Genomic DNA, 16,444 nt, shown 5'->3' with positions numbered 1-16,444 from the left:
CCGCGCGCCGCTTCCCGACAGCCCCCGCGGCGGCCGCGCCGGGCCGCAGCCTCCCGCCGCTCGCCTCCGGCGCCCGCCCGCCCCGCCGGGCCCCTCGGCCGCCGCCGCCATGCGCCACAGCCTCACCCAGCTGCTGGCCGCCTCCTCCGGCGGAGCGAGCCCCTCGGGCGCCGTCTGGCCGCTCGCCGGCGCGGGGCAGGCCCCGAGAGGGCGGGATGGCGGCGGGGAAGGGGATCCGGGGCCGGCGCGGCCCAAACAGCAGCAGCCGCCGCGGCGGGAGGCGGGCGCCTTGGAGCCGCGGCGGCAGGAGAAGGAAGCGGAGGCGCCCGGCGGTCCGCTGGAGGTGTGGGAGCAAGAGGACTGGTTCCCGGGGCTGGAGCTGGGAGATCTGCTGGAGGCGGCCCGGCCGGACTGGGACGCGGACGCCGAGCTGAGCGGCTGCTTCTGTGGGGAACCGGAGCCGCTGCCCCCGCCGGGCCAGGGCCAGGGCCAGGGCCAGGGCCAGGGCCAGAGGCCGGCGGCGGCCGGGCGGCGGAGCGGCGGGGCTGGGAGCCGGCTGAAGGCGGCGGCGGCGGCGCGGCTGAACCGGCTGAAGAAGAAGCAGTACGTGCTGGGGCTGGAGAGCCGCCTGCAGGGCCTGGCTGCCGAGAACCGGCAGCTGCGGGACCGCAACCGCGGCCTGAGCCGCCGCCTGCGAGAGCTGGAGCGGGAGAGCAGCTACCTGCGGGCCGTGCTGGCTAACCAGAGCGCTCTGGGGCAGCTCCTCAGCCGCTTAGCCGGGATCCGCGCCGGCGGGCTGCAGCTCAGCAGCAGCCTCTTCAGGGACACGGGCAGCCCCCGCCGGCATCGCCAGCACCATCTCCATCCCGCCGGCGAGAGCAGCGACCACGACTACGCCCTGCCCAGCTCCCGGCCTGCCAGCCTGGAGGAGGCGGCGGCGGTGAGGGAGACGGAGGAGGAGTGGGCGGCCCCCGGCGGGATCTGCCTCCACGTGGACCGGGATCAGGTGTCGGTGGAGTTCTGCTCCATCTGTGCTCGGCGAGCAGCGGCCTCCTTCAAAATGTAGGGTCAAGTACCTGCTGCAAGTACTCGTGGGGTTCTGGCCCCTAAGGGGCCTCGCGGCGTGGCGGAGGAAGCAGGCGATGGTGCGGAGGAAAAGAATAAATACGGTGGTGATGGGGTGGTGTTGGGGGAGATGCAGAGGAGGGGGACCTGGCACCTAAGTGGCCGGGGTAACAAGAAAAATAATCTCTCTCTCTTGAGCGGCACGTTGGGAGCCAGGTGGTGGCCTTGGTTAAAGGCCGTGTAAATCTGGCGTGTGGACGGTAGTGGTCTGAGCCGGTTTGGCCTAAGAGTCGTGCAAAGCTGTGTGCAGCAGTGCGATAGTTATCGTGCAAACTGACCCGCGCGTATACACGCAGAGGTGCCGCCAGCGCCCATTCGCAGCACTTTGGGTGAAAAGATCGTGCCGACCTGACGCGTGAAGGTGTGCTCGGTTCCGCCTCGCAGTTGCCAGTAAAGATAACGCTGACTACCTGGTCTTGAGTCAGATAATGTCTAGCCTGCTTATCCTGAGGAGCCGAAAATGCTTGCTTAGAAAACCAAACCAAAAACTTCCTTAAGACATCGTCCCTGGACAGACTTAAGAAAATGGTAGTGATCGGCAAAAGAAAGCATGCGTATAAAATTGTACTGCATCTCAGTTATACATTACTATTAAAACCTCTCTGACAGTTTCTCTTTTAGGTGCTTGCCCTGCCAGGCTCCGTTGTGTAGGGGTTAAAGAACAGTCGTTTTCCACCTCGCAACCTGGTAAGGATCAATATATTCCCATAATGCGGTATCAGACAGCTTGCTTTGCTTATGCCAGTCTTGTAACGACTGGTTCAGGAAATGATTTCTCTGGTCCTTGGCCTACTCTGCCAAAACGTTTCTAGCTCTGGATGATAACGAATAGGAAAAATTAGAATCACATCATTCTAATTAGCTGTTTTCCTCTTTTCCTTTTTTAAATTAATATATGCACATAGTAGCCAATACATGAGCTACGTTTTGAATTAAAAAATAAATGCTGATGCCATTTGAAATAGGAATTTTCTATTAAACTAAGTATCTGATAATGTGAAAAGGGAAAATATGCTAATAAGGGGGATGTGACATTTACAGCCTTTTATCACAGGGGACACACAAAAGTGTAAGTAAATTGCTTTTTGAATGAAAAAAAAAAAGAATTGATGACCTGTTGTTTTAAAATACTGTCTAGTGTTAGGGATGCACGGTACCTTTAAAAAGCCCTTCTCTAACTTGCTCTATCGTGATGCGGAGTTTTGCCCGATGAAACAGAACCTGAACACTGGTTATATCTGTACAGTGGAATCCTAATGCAGAGGAGTCACGTTTTTGCATGGATCTCTAACGAGAATTGTGGTTTGAAGAATGCAGTGCATCGAAGTAACTCGTTACTTTAGCTTCCCATAAGTAATCTCTGTGCCCATGCACACTGAAATTCCTGTGTTACTTCAAAGTAGCTTTAAATTTTAAAAGATATTGCATGTATATGCATGTGCTTAATTTTACTGTAGAGTTCTTAATTTAGCCTCTTACAGTATCCAGAAATCTCTAACTTCATATAATTAAGCACAGTTTGGAGATGAGCAAATATGTATCTTGAGGCTAATGATTTGAAAAGTGCTCCATGATTAACTGAGATAGGACAAAAAATAGTTTGACAAACAGTAGCGTGTGTTTTCTTGTACTAGTCAGCGTTTCTCCCTATCACAAAAGACGAGTGGGTTTTTTCAGTTGTATTATAATGTTTAGGTTGCTTACGTGTATGTCAGGTGGGGGAAGAAGGATTGTGAAAATGATAATATGTAAAGTGAGGTTTCACAAAGAATAGATTTTTCCTAAAACAGTTTCATTTATCAACTTTAAAAAAAAAAAAAAGATTCTGTTTAGTGTTTCTGAAGTCTTGTTGCTTAAAGCCTTAAATTTTGTGTTTAAGGCTAAAGTAGAAGGTGAAAGCGTTTTCTCCCAGCAATTTGCTTTATTGGTGCTAGACCCTATCCGGTGTTCATCAGTATAAAAGGAGTTTGATGATTCTTTGTGAAACCTCACTGTGTGATAAAGTATATGTGTATTTAGCATCCTTGTTTTTCTTTATGCTAAAGTGGATTCAGCTGTGTTGGGGCAGAAGAGACGGGACCAGCTGCTGGCCACATTTCCTGCTTTATGTTAAAAGGTAGTATAAGAAATGAGAATAAAGAGGTAACAGGGCTTTTGCTGTCTTTGGTTAAAAAAACCCAAACAAAACAAACAAAAGGTTGAATGCTGGGATCATTTACCGTCATCCAAGATGTTGTGTTTTTTTTTTTTTTTTTTTTTTTTAAGAGACAATATCCTATCAAACAGGTTTTACTCCGCTGTATGCAGAATTCCATCTGTTCAGGGTATACTGCCAGCGCAGAAGAGACTTAGTGGGGTGTTACCTTACACCTCTGTGGTGCCATCAGTGGGACTGTTCAGAGTTTCAGTCTTGAACGGTGTGACCCTGCTGTAACTGGTGGGTTATGCAGGAATCAGAGTTAACCCTCAAGGCCCGTACTGCCTGATACGCAAAATGGAAATAATTGGGTTAGATTCAACCTAGGCTCAATCTGCCTAGCACAGACTTCACCAACGTGCTTCATTTTGAAGTTTCACACCCTTGATAAAAAGAGAAACGCTAATGTAGCAAGTATGGGATGTTATAATGGCATTTTTACAGTTACTTCAACCTAGAAGTGGTTTTTTTAAGTTAAGTTAAATATGCATTCTTTCTTTTTGCATCACTGCGGAACGGTAGAGGTCAGGGATGTAGTTCTGGTCTCTGTTGTGAACCTGCACATCGCTCTAGTCATGAAACTACCTGTGAGCTGTGTCTGAGAGTAGCTGATTTTCTGACGTGCAACATGATGTATACCGGTACAAGAACAAGGTCAAGTCCCAAGAAAGTAAGTGGCTGCAGGCATTTCTAGTGCCTACTGAATCATATTTAAACCAAATAGAGGGGAGGAAGTTACTGGAAATTCTAACCGACTGTACTATCTGTATGGTGTATTATTAATGTAGCTTTTTTGAAGTGGAAGCCTTGAAATGACATAACTTAATACTTGAAAATATATTGTAAATGTTTCTTTGTAATTATGTGCCATCCAGATAAGAATACAATACCATAATAAAATCAGACTTGTTGATCTTTCAGTTTACGGGCTCAAATGTTTTTTCATCTTTTTCTTCTTGCTTTAATCGAGTGACTCATTACACAAAATGGGAAAACGGGAAAATGCAGTTGCTGCTATCTGCGTGGGTCATCTGTTGGAAAACAAGATGAGATGGATCAGGGTACGCAGGAGAAAGGTTCCTACTCATCTGTCTTTCAAGTGAAGTTTGTGGTGAGGACAAAACAAAGGTGTTATTCCTTGAACCAAAGACAGGGTTGTACTTCTGAGAGTCGCCACTCCTTGTATTTTACAGTTGTTTTTCTTTCTTAATATTTTATTAATGTGGATGCGTTTGATGAATAAACGATGGAGGAGTAGAATACTTACATAAACGCTTCTGTGGTTTATTGGCATCTTCCTCCTTTCTGTCCCATTTTCAGGTTCTGAAGTTTGATGAGTGGTTAATAATATGCTGTTAAACTATAATCTTTCATCAAATTGTTATTTCCAAACCTGGAGTGAGCGTAACAAAAGGCTCGAGGGTGCTGAAAGGACAGAACATTTTTAAAGCTCCAGAGTGAGCCATGCACTGTTCCGATTTCTGTTAATCTTAAACGCTTTTATCTGTAGAGAGCAGTTTAAAATATCGTGTGTTGGCTTTCTAGCATCCAGGCGTTCTAGTGAAAATAGTCTGCAGCTTGATAAAAAGGAACGTTTCACAAAAAAACACTGCTTAAAAATTTAAAAGGATACGGGCATGCTCTGCCTTTTTGGCCTCCGGTTGTAGAAAATACCCTGTTCAGGGCTGAAATTTGTGTTTCTTAAACTGTGTGTACCACAGAACCAAGCGCCATCAGCGTTAAACCGCATGGTGATGCTGCCTTCATTTTCTAATATTTCTCTACCTCACAGCCGCTTGAAGGCTATTTTGCATTTAAATAAACAATTTCATGCTCAGTTCTGTGTTAGTCCTTTACATTTTGATGCCGGTGCTGTGACTCTTGGTGGCATTCTAAATTTGCTTCTCCCTCTTTCCTCTGAAGAGCTTGGCAGCATCTGAGAGCTAAAACAAACGCGGTGTTTCTGCAATCTCTGGCTGCCTGGAGAGATGATAATAAAGTAAATGTGGGGAACCACATTCCAGAATTTGGCATCTCTCTCTTGGTACTTCCAGATTATCAGATTTCTCATGGCACTTGTCAAAACGGTAATCGGTTTTCCGTGTGAAAAACAAAGGCCTTGTGTAAATCTACTGATTTTTAAAAACCTCGTGTTCTCTAGAGCTTGTAGTTCAAGAGGTTTTTCTACTAGAATCAACGATACTCTGTGTGTAGGGTTGTATTTGCTAGTCGTTAGGCTGTCCATGCCTGAGGGACATGCTAGGTGTGGGGCTGGCTGTTCAAACGGGCTCTGTTTGAAGAACGCCCCGTGTAAAACTACGTTGACAGTAGCCGATTCTACAGTTTTTCACCCAGTTTAAATGGGATGCGCGGACTTGGAGAAACAATTTCCTCACTAGGAGGCAGATGCCAGGAGCTGGGCTAAGGTGGGTGCCGGGGAGATGAGGGCACGGAATTAAATTTTGATGTTGAGATTCACCATCAAAAAATGGTACATACAGAAAAAAAAAATCAGTGTTTTCAGTTTTTTCTGTTGATTCTTACCTATAGCCAGTCTCTCAGCATTCTTTTGGCAGTAGTTCAGCCTTGGTCCCTCACTGTAGGCTATACATGAGACACATGCATTCTAGGAACGCAATAAAGGCTAGTGCTGGGATACGCAGGCTGCCACCGGCCTGTTTCTGCTCAGACAGCAGAAGGAAGGGTACAACTAAACCCTGTGCTAACTCGGATTTTCAACCAGGAAGGCAGCGCTTGCCAGGAGCTGGTTACAGTTGTGGGGAGGCCAAGAACTGGTAGAAGCTCATCCTTTGACTTGTAGAGAGGTGTAGGAGGTACGCTGTACCCCATGTACGCCATGGAGAAGGGAAGGAGGGTGTCCAGATTTCCGCAGGGACACTCCTCCAACGTGTGCACGCTAGGACTCACTGACAGCATCCTGCTGAATTCTGAAGCAGTTTCAGTCTTTAACTTCCTTTTAAGAACTCTTTTTCCTCCCCCAGTTGTTCAAGAAGTACCCAGCATACAACTGAAAAGTTTCCTTTTTTATAAAACCACCACTTTTCCGGCCCAAGGAGCGTACGGCTGGCCTGTGACATGCCCAATGCCAAACACTTAAAGTAAGTCTTTGCACTTTGTGTGTTCATCAGTTATGCTGGAAACAAATATTGCTCTTTAAAACTTATAAAAAACCCAAACATTGAGGAATGCGACTTTTTTTTTTTCTTGTTACATACTATCTCCACCTTTCACCCTAAGAAATTAGTATCTAAAAAAATGTGGTTTTTATTTTTCTAAGCCGGATCATTAAATATCAGAGCATACATCTTAATTACTCTGAGAAAAGTTATCACCTGAATTGATACCAAAATGAAAACAGGACGTGGAATGGAAGATGGTTTTGAATCTCACACTTTAAACACTAGGATCTGCTCACAATATCTTAACTATATCTTGTTAAATACTTGCAATAATCACTGAGCAAGTCATTTTTATTCTTAAAGTTACTTGGCCTTCCCTCTACAAATCAGGCCGCTGCTCCTGGTTACAAAGAAAGAGAGCGCATGATTTTCCTGCTGTAAAAACAAATTTGTTGGGAAAAAAAAAAAATAAGCATGCTGAAACTCTTAATACATTTTTCAGCAGTACTAGAGCATAGATTTTAAACCAATTCAATTAAAGGTCTGAATGCTGAATTCTTAATTCTCATTAATAAGCATTTCCACGTGCATCTCTGGAGATAGTGGAGTTTTATTGACGCGTATGTGATTGCTGACCAGTAATCACACAGGTTTTACAGTTGAGACCATACGTCAGATTGAGATGATTGTGTCTGTAGAAACTAAAGGTATTCCATGCAATAGGAAAATTAGCAATTTATATTGCTCGGGTCGACGATGTGAAGACAAACCTGACTCATAAATGAGTTATTCTGGACCACTAATCTTAAAACTAGAGGCAGCTGAGATAGCACAGTAACAGCACCGGCCAGTTGAGGTCTCTCACCACAGTCCCTCGCTTCAGGAAAAGACTAATTTCAAGGCAAACTGGTTACAAGGACAAAGCTGGTTCTGACTAGACTTTTTTATTTTTTGGTCGCTTGATATAGAACTGCTGGGCAGCCTGCCGTGAGCACCGCTCCTGATCGCTCTACAGAGTATAGCGTGACCCTTGGAACAGCCAGAAGGGGCTAATCTTGTGACAGAAGCTCTGTGCTAGCAGAACGGAGGAAAGTTCAGGGAGAAAAATACTCAGATTTTGAGGAATTTCTACAAAAACCTTGCCCTGCCCCCCGCCCCTTAAAAAAAAAAAAAAAAAAAAGACTTTGGTTTGCTTTGGTGAAAAAACCCTTTTTCAATAAAACTCATTTACACAGCTTCTAAAAGATGTAGCATCACCTTAGAGCCAACCACTAAGCAGGCAATATAAATGGGTTCCCCCCTCCCTATTTCCAACAAAACCACCTGTCCTCATAAAGCTGTTATTTAGGTGTATTCCCTAAGCTTGAAAAACTTGCATTTAAGTTCAGAACTGAAAAGAACGCCAGCGCAGAGCCTTGACTTTGTTTTTCTATTAAAAAAAGACAGCAACAACTTCTTCCTTTGTTTATTCTGGTCACTTAGCCAAGGTGATCAAAAAGTTGGTTAACTTCAGTCTTGTAACTCTTCAGGATCCCCCCTGGTGTTCATCCGCTGCAGTACTTTGAGGTATATTCCGTGATGTTTAGTGGCAAGATATAATCCAGTTAGAAGCTGTACAAGTATACCCAAACTCATCTTTCTAAAGACAGGCTGAGCAGTTGTGAGCCAGAAGCGTATCAGGTTTTCTTTCCCTGGCAATGGCGATGAGGAATACCTGAACAACATAAACAGTGGTACAAACTTACTGGGTTTTTTGTTTTGTTTTTTTTTTTTTTTTTTTCCCCATTCAATCCATCAATATTTAACAGGAAAGTCATTAAAAACAGTTAGGTAGCTATTCATTCTCTCCTAAGTTAAATTCACCTGGTGGTACTGAGCTCTGGATACATGCCATAAACCATCCTGACGTCTGAGCAGCCACAACGTCACATATGCAGACACCTCATGGGTAGCTGGTAAGGTTCCAGCTCAAGACAAGCGCTCTACAGTTATCAATTTGCAGATCTTGTTTCACTTTGCAGGCTTCGTATAGCTCTTGGGAGCTTTGCCTCGTAATTAGACAACCTTAACATAAATCCCCTTCCATGTACTAAAAGCCTACGAGAAGATAGGCGTGCACGGACTAAAACATACACAGAATTTAAAACTGAAGATCTGACCAACAAATACATTTCACTCGTTGCAGGTTAGTAAGACGTACCTGGCCGCGAGGCTTGCGTTCACGGGGAGAGCCAGGAAAATGGGATAGAAACCACCCACAACAGCTCCTATCAATCCTCCTCTGACCACGGCACAGACCTCACAGTTCAGCTCCCCTGCACGACAAACGGAACGTTTCACTGTCCCTATTCACATCGCTCCAACACAGCCAGCAGCACGGGAACAGGCGCTCGGCAGAAACGGCCGAGCTGTGCAGGTATGCAAGAAGTTTTGAAAGAAGGACTCTTACTTTTGTTAAAAAATAATAACAACAAATCACTCTCGTTCCAACCCTTGAAGAATTTATGGCTCAGAAGTTGACCTTCAAATGAAACCGCCCAGACGGGGGAAACTGAACTGCTTCATTGCAGTCACTTTTGCACAATTTTGGGTGAAAAATGCTAAAAACCAGTGATGCGTAACAGATTTTTTTTTTTTATAAATATATATAAATACACATATGTATCTCCTTTCCCACTCAACTTCAAGAACTCACTGCTGACCAACGCATTAAGCGATCTGTTTTTCAAACCCTGTTCTCCAAGCTGAGGTTTTTCAAGACCACGATAGTTCAGGACCACTGTTGTGCAGAGAGGAAGAGCTCCTCTGGTGTGACACTGCGTACAGAAAGAAAAGCACTTTTGAAAACAGAGAATAATGAGGGTTTTTTTTTTTTTACCTGAGAATAAAGGCTGACGCACAAAAACTTCATAAACCACTGCCGTTGACAGAAACGGAATAACAGCCATCGGCAAAGCAGACACCAAGGAAGCCTTTCTGACGTGTAGGATGTTCCTGAAGAAGTTATTTGCTGCTAAGCCGCATAAGCTTGAATTTGCTGCGAGGAAGTACGCTCCATGATTACAAAGGTTCCTGTGAAAGAAGGAAAGTCGCTTCAGCAACTGAGAACTGCAAAAAAGTTTGGTTTACTCAGTGCTACCACTACGAGTATCCTACAATAAGAGGTAAGAGAGGCAAATCTCTCGCTTATGCAAAATGGAGAGTAAGTACTTTCAAAAGCAACCAGCCCAGCATCCTTTGCTGTATGCCTGTGGTTACACACGTCTCAAGAATGAAGTAACAGAAAGGCTGAGAAGGCTTTTCTACTAAATTTGTTGTTATAGCTCATGGAAACAGCATGAAGTTTGCTCTCCTAATCAGCATGTTTAAGGAGAATGTTTTCTGAAATTAAAAAAAAAAAAAAAAATAATCCATAATCACAGGTAGCTCCTGTAATCGACGTTGTTTCTAGACTGCTTACCCCAAAGCATGGATTTAGTTTCAACATAAGAGGTTACAGAACAGATCAGGTGGCACAACTGTGGCAACTGAGATCTTGCAGTAACATCTCAGCCGCTGCTGGCAGGTCGTTTGTGGCGATTCTGTAGGCTGAAGGGCTGTAAGCCTCCCTCATGTGCGTGGAACACCTGAATTTAAGGTCCTGCCTTGCTAGAGGGTTACGCTAGTTAAAGGTGACACACTGGTTTACAGAACTGGAGCTGCTATTTTTCCCTTGGTAACAGAGGGACTGGGCTCTGTTATGCACCGTTTCTTTTTAACACGGGGTTTAGAGCAGCTCCTCCTGTTGCAATCTGTAACGCGGCAAAGGCAGAACAGAAGAAAGTCTGGTCAGCGTTTGATACCTTGACAAACAGCTTCCACTGGAGTACGCTCCATCGCAGCCGGGAACGCAAGAGAGGGGACGGGAACGCGTGCCAGCTTCACAAGCCTGATGAGCAGTTTGTGATTTATTTCGTTTGACTGGCAGAAGGAAGTTCCGCATTATCGTTAGTGTTATACCTGGCACAGGCAGTTGACGAGTGGAGACAACTCTTTGCTTTGGGTTTCCACAAATCTAAAATTCCTGCAATGGCAACTAATTGCCAGGCAAAGCAATTAACTGGAAGGCACTCTGATTCTGAGGCTGTGCCAATATTATTATGTTAAAAGTGTATTTTTAAAATGCGTCATAAGTTGGATTTACTGCTAAAGCCCCGAAGTAAATAAAATGCCTAACCGGTCATGAAATTTCTGTTAGGCCAAATGTCATATATTTATTTGCAAAATTATCAGATGTGACAATCTCTAAACCATTTAGCAATTAAAATACATGGTTTCTTAAAATCCACTCATTTAAAACTCTTCGACATTTTAATGCTTGGAGTAACATTAAACACTGACAAACCACACAAAAAAAGGCTCCAGAGATGCAGGTGCTAATTCAGCAAAACCCAAACCATTAAAAACGTCTGACATCAATGTCACCAACTAGTCCTTATTTTAAATGGGAAGATACTTTCATTCTTGGTACATATGAGATTTTGAAACATGACAAGCTACTAACAATTCAATTCTGATGCTATAAAGCCAAAGAACTTGACTGGTCAGATCTCTCTTTCCCCTGTTTAGGAGCCACGTTTCTTTTTTTTGGGTTTTAAAAAAAAGAGAGGCCTATTTGCTTTTCAAATCACTATTCTCCCAATCCTGGGTGTCATTCACAGAATGCCCCTGGAGTACAGACCCTGCAAAGGAGCCATTTCATTCCGTTGGTACACTTACAGCCACGGGCGGTGAAATGCCTGTGTGCACATACGTACTCGTGGAGGACCAAAATTAAAAATTAGCAACATTTTTGAGAATCCAAAATAGAGCCCATTAATGTACCCAGGATCAGTAGAATCTACTCAGTGCTGTACAGAACTGCTACACTGCATGAAAGGAAAGAAAGGGAGGATGGATGGGTTGGATTCTGGGTTTTTGTTTGGTTTTTTTAGGAGAGAGATTTGTTGGTTTGGGGAATGGGGTGTGTTTGTTGGTTTGTTTTTTTTTCCCCTTTTGTTTCTTTCACAGAATGGTTCAGGTTGGAAGGGACCTTAAAGATCCTCTAGTTCCAACCCCCTGCCCTGGGCAGGGACACCTCCCACCAGCCCAGGCTGCTCCAAGCCCCGTCCAGCCTGGCCTTGAACCCCTCCAGGGATGGGGCAGCCACAGCTTCTCTGGGCAACCTGTTCCAGTGCCTCACCACCCTCACAGGAAAGAATTTCTTCCTGATCTCCAATCTAAACCTACCCTCCTTCAGTTTGAGGCCGTCTTCTCATTACACCCCCTGATCCAGAGTCCCTCCCCATCTCTCCTATAGGCCCCCTTTAGGTACTGGAAGGCCGCTATAAGGTCTCCTCGGAGCCTTCTCTTCTCCGGGCTGAACAACCCCAACTCTCTCAGCCTGTCCCCACAGCAGAGGGGCTCCAGCCCTCTGGTCATCCTTTATTTGTTTTGGTTTTATACTAGCTCCCTAGTGTTAAAAACAAGAACTTTGGTGAGCCAGAACTCTCTCAGTCAGAGATGCTTCCTCTTCCCTTCCAGCCGTCGGTGACCTCCCTTCTGCAAATACAAACTTTAAGTCCTGCCAGGACCGTTTCAAATAAAGGCCCCCAACCCCGCAGCTGTTTCTCTCCAAGGCCCAGCAGTCCTCAGGTACCACAGTTTTTATCAAGATGTTACCTGAGGCATCTGCCTCCCCCTTTGCTCCCTAGCTTTTCCAGGGAAGGAAAACCGTTCTAAATTGAACGTGAACACAGCATATCCTACACAAAGCTTCACCGCTGACTGCAATGGCGGGGATAAAGCCTTGGTGTTGTTCTTTCTCACCTGTGTGGGGAGGCCCTGTCTTTTTACTGGCATTTTTAGCCAGCAATTAAGTCCTATTAAAAAAACCCAAACACCCAGAATAAAAGAAGCTTCCAATTGCTCTTATTTATACAGAATTTATCATCCAAGATGACACAGCTCCTTACAGAACCAGTTCAGGTACAGTGAAGTTTTGCGGTGAAATGCAGTACCACAAAGCACAGAAGTGTTGTTTGTTGAGGCCCAGAAGGCGTTTAGCTGGTTTTTCGTGCTGCACAGAACCCTGCTGGTGAGCCTGCAGGACTCTGCCTGACTCGTCCACCGCCACCTGGATACCTCAAGTCTCGCCTTCCTGAAACGCAGAAACTAGCAGGTTGGTGCTCACTCAGTTCTGGCCCCAGGCCAGCCCTGCTGGACACAAGATGGCTCCTGCAGAACCACAGGTATCTGCCTTATGCTCGCCAACGTTTCAGTTTCCTAGAAAATGTATTAGCTCTAGCACAGGACTGCAGGAATGCTCAGAGCCAGTCAGGGCTGATCAGCCACCCCAGAACCTTAAGCATTGGGGAGCAGAGGCCAGAAACCAGCTGAGCAGGACCAGAGAGTACAGCGAACTAACCGCGTTTAAAAAAACCACAAAACAAGCTTTCTCTTCTAGACAGTAATAAGCATCTTCACAATTAAATATTTTTGTAACTGCAAGGAAGATTTGCAATACAAGAATAAGGGAAAAGAAAAGCCTCCAAAAGACTTGAAATATTTGATGCACTTATCTTCATTTATTTTACCAGCACTTACTGATCTGCTTTAGGAAGCTCACTGAGTATCTTGTGTATGACTTCCATCTGCTTAAATCTTTCCAAATATAGTCTGTGCTGCAGAGAATCTAGTTCAAGAAACTCTCTTCCCGTCATCTTGAAGTCCTGCATCATAAGGAACCAACAAACAAATGTAATCAAAGTTACACAGCCCCAGTAAGTATCAAATAAACTTTTGGACTCTTTTGGCACTATGCGATCGCAAATGCAGTTCCTGTTTTTCACGGCAGAGTTTACAGATGCAAAGGGCACAATCCAGCTACAGAAGTCTATGGTATTTATGACTACATAAACCCTACCGAACTGCTTTCTTTAGTGATGTTGCAGCAGCAGTTTGACAATTGCTCTAAACCAACTTAAGTCCTCGCTCTGTTGAAAATTGATAGTCTCACCCTCCAGACACTCCTGCCCCAGCACCTCCAACCCCGGGGCCGTACAGCAGCTTGGATCAGGAAACGCACAGATGAAAACTGCTCAGAGGAACAACAGGATGTGCACTTGTTTCTTCCAGCTGGATCACCTTCTAACACAATGATCCCTAATGTGAGCAACACAAAGGAAGACACCATTGGGACTACGGATTTTGGCTATACTCTAGGTTTAAATTGACTGAACTGTCAAACTGGTAAGGAAAAAAACCCCAAATAAATCCATACTTTGTAAAGATTTAAAGAGATTATGAAGATATCTACTCTGCTTTTATATTCCACACCTAAGGAAGCTCTTTATTGGTACTCTTAGCCAGAGACCTATATCAACTCAGGAAGCATACAGTTGTTTATGCGGCAAGGTTTTGGTAGCAGGGGGGCTGCAGTCGTGCTTCTGTGAGAAGACACCATAAGCTGATAAAGCCAATGCCAGCTGGCTCCAAGATGGACCCACTGTTGCCTAAAGCTGAGCCCACCAGCAACTGTGGTAGGGCCTCTGGGGTAACACAGTTAAGAAGGGAAGGGAGGGAAACACTGCACAACAGCATCCAAGAGAGAGGAGTGAGAATATGTGACAGCAACAACTCTGCAGACACCAAGGTCGGTGCAGATGGGTGGGAGGAGGTGCTCCAGGTGCCAGAGCAGATTCCCCTGCAGCCCGTGGTGAGGACCATGGTGAGGCAGGCTGCCCCTCTGCAGCCCGTGGAGGTCCATGGTGGAGGAAAGATCCACCTGCAGCCCATGGAGGACGCCACACTGGAGCAGGTGGATGCCCAAAGGAGGCTGTGACCCCATGGAGAGCCTGCACTGGAGCAGGGTCCTGGCAGGACCCGTGGGCCCATGGACAGAGGAGCCCACACTGGAGCAGATTTTGGCAGGACTTGTGACCCCACGCGGGACCCACGCTGGAGCAGTCTCTTCTTGAAGGACTGCACCCCATGGAAGGGACCCAATACGGAGCAGTTTGTGAAGAACTACAGCCCGGGAGAAGGACTCATGTTGGAGAAGTTTGTGGAGGACTGTCTCCTGTGGGAGGGATCCCATGCTGGAGCAGGGGAAGAGTGTGAGGAGTCCTCCCCCTGAGGAGGAAGAAGCGGCAGAGACAACATGTGATGAACTGACCACAACCCCCATTCCCCATCCCCCTGTGCTGCTCCGGGGGGAGGAGGTGGAGAAACTGGGAGTGAAGTTGAGCCCGGGAAGAAGGGAGGGATAGGGAGAATGTGGTTTTAGATTTGTTCTTATTTCTCATTAACCCATTCTGTTTAATTGGTGATAAATTAAAATAATTTCCCCAAAGCCTAGTCTGTTTTGTCCATAATGGTAACTGGTGAGTGATCTCTCCTTGTCCTTATCTTGACCCACAAGCTTTTCATGCTATCTTCTCCCCTTGTCCTGTTGACAGAAGGGAGACAGGGCAGCCTGGCAGGCATCTGGCAGCCAGCCAAGGTCAACCCATCACAACAGCCTCTGATTAAACCTGGTCGTTTAGTGATTCAAACGCTTTCCCAACATGTTTCTCCCCAGAGGAAAGTTTCCCAGGCTTACCGTGCTAGCCCTACTTACCTTAAGTCTCTTTCACAACGTGGAGCCTGTGTCCCACGGCCCGTCTGTGGGACGGCGCTCGCTCCGAGCTGGGCAGGATGCGGGACGAGCAGCAGGGCCTCACCCGGGATCGGCGGGGCCAGCGCCAGCCTTGAGGCCTGTTCTGTAGATAAACCACAGACATTACCTCATGCAGCTGCCCGCACCCACGACACCACCCTCCCCGTCCCCCGCAAGGCAGCCGGAGGTCCCCGGGGCCCGGCTAAGGGCAGAATCCCTCACAGGGTGACGCTGCGGCTCAACACCCCCCTCAGCTTTTCAACCTCACCGAACGCCGTTAGCGACCGTTACCGAACGCCGCCCCCGCACCGCACTCACCCTCACCCTCACGTCCTTCCCGCCAGGGCCGGGCTCCCACCTGTGCGACCTTGAGCCGTCCCCGTCCTCACCGGCTCCCCCGCCCTCAACAAGCCGCTCCCGGCGAGGAGGCCCCACCGCCTACAACATGGCTCCTCCCACCTCACGCCCCTTCTTGTGGGCGCCGCCATCTTACCCCCTCACATGACCCGGGCCTTCAAGAGGACATCTGTGATTGGGCGTTTCCCCGCCGGCTCAGCATGGCGGCGTCCGATTGGCTGCCAGCCGGGAGGGCGGGGGGTGGGCGCCCGGCCCGGTGCTCGTTGCTAGGGGCGGCGGATGGCGGCGGCGGCGGCTCCCCCATGGAGACGGGGCTGAGCGGGGATCCTGCAGCCGGCGGCCGGGACGCGGGGACTCCCCCGAGGAGCCTTCGATGGGGGGAGGCCCAGTCCTCGGGGTAACCCGCTGACCCCTCCCCTCCCCTCGCCCAGGCCTCAGCGCCCCGCCTGCGGCCGCCTCCCCTCAGCCCCGCGCCCTTTTCCCGCTTCTCCCCCCCTTCAGCGCCGGCACCGCCCGCTCCTCTCCCGCCTTGCCGTCCCCTTCCCTCTCCACCACCTCCTTTGTGCTCGCCATCCAGCCCCCCACCCCGAATCCCGGTTGCGTCTCGCTTCGTCCCACCTCCATCCCCTCCCTCATCCCCCTCAGCCGCTTGCCTGTCCCTCGGCAACCCGGGGGGGGGAAATCGTCCTCTTCCTTAAACACTCCCCCCATCCCGGTCCTCCATCAGCCCCCTCTGCCTTGTCCCGCTTCAGAAAGCAACAGACGGTCCCTTTTGGATGGGGAGAAGCGAGGAGGGCGGGGAGAGTCACCCCATCTTGGAGGAAGACAGATCCCAATTGTGGACATTTTAAGAGCAAAACAGAGCCGCCCCCTTCACAAATACACTTGCCGTCTCCTAAAGACGATGCAAAGCAAAGCAAAGCCCTGTCATGTGCATGGCAGCTCCTC

General features: G+C 47.5%; 3 protein-coding genes across 24 annotated transcripts in view; 2 read left to right on the top strand and 1 right to left on the bottom strand.

Annotated features, from left to right (window-relative positions):
* The first annotated feature begins 31 nt into the window (after positions 1–31).
* LOC134511730 (CREB/ATF bZIP transcription factor-like) lies at positions 32–8,784 on the top strand. Of its 9 annotated transcripts, XM_063326215.1 has the most exons (5): positions 32–1,062; positions 1,735–1,812; positions 3,171–3,241; positions 6,325–6,441; positions 8,648–8,784. In XM_063326215.1, the coding sequence occupies exons 1-2, from the start codon at positions 110–112 to the stop codon at positions 1,781–1,783; spliced, it is 1,002 nt and encodes a 333-aa protein (XP_063182285.1). In that variant the 5' UTR covers positions 32–109; the 3' UTR covers positions 1,784–1,812; positions 3,171–3,241; positions 6,325–6,441; positions 8,648–8,784. The 9 variants fall into 9 exon arrangements, with proteins under 9 accessions (XP_063182285.1, XP_063182267.1, XP_063182277.1 ...); XM_063326197.1 differs by having other exon boundaries at positions 1,735–3,241; XM_063326207.1 differs by lacking the exon at positions 6,325–6,441 and having other exon boundaries at positions 8,648–8,770.
* On the bottom strand, positions 7,912–16,304 carry LOC134511760 (transmembrane protein 126A-like). Of its 5 annotated transcripts, none has more exons than XM_063326267.1 (6): positions 15,464–15,623; positions 15,101–15,242; positions 13,087–13,211; positions 9,341–9,534; positions 8,663–8,777; positions 7,912–8,176 (listed from the first exon to the last, which is right to left on the bottom strand). In XM_063326267.1, the coding sequence occupies exons 3-6, from the start codon at positions 13,200–13,202 to the stop codon at positions 7,972–7,974; spliced, it is 630 nt and encodes a 209-aa protein (XP_063182337.1). In that variant the 5' UTR covers positions 13,203–13,211; positions 15,101–15,242; positions 15,464–15,623; the 3' UTR covers positions 7,912–7,971. The 5 variants fall into 5 exon arrangements, with proteins under 5 accessions (XP_063182337.1, XP_063182346.1, XP_063182321.1 ...); XM_063326276.1 differs by having other exon boundaries at positions 15,458–15,614; XM_063326251.1 differs by lacking the exons at positions 13,087–13,211; positions 15,464–15,623 and adding an exon at positions 16,150–16,304.
* Positions 15,740–16,444, top strand: part of DLG2 (discs large MAGUK scaffold protein 2) — a 1,060,606-nt gene continuing 1,059,901 nt past the window's right edge. For 7 of the 10 annotated variants that reach the window (XM_063325909.1, XM_063325871.1, XM_063325941.1 and 4 more), the window contains exon 1: positions 15,740–15,893. The gene's annotated coding sequence lies outside the window, so the exon portion shown is untranslated. The remainder of the gene's footprint in view (positions 15,894–16,444) is intronic. The other 3 variants (XM_063325933.1, XM_063325917.1, XM_063325899.1) reach the window with 1 other exon arrangement.

Source organism: Chroicocephalus ridibundus, chromosome 1 (assembly GCF_963924245.1).
Source record: "Chroicocephalus ridibundus chromosome 1, bChrRid1.1, whole genome shotgun sequence".
Taxonomy (NCBI): Eukaryota; Metazoa; Chordata; class Aves; order Charadriiformes; family Laridae; genus Chroicocephalus; species Chroicocephalus ridibundus.
Note: the sequence above shows the minus strand (reverse complement) of the source record. Positions and strands in the feature narration are given on the sequence as shown.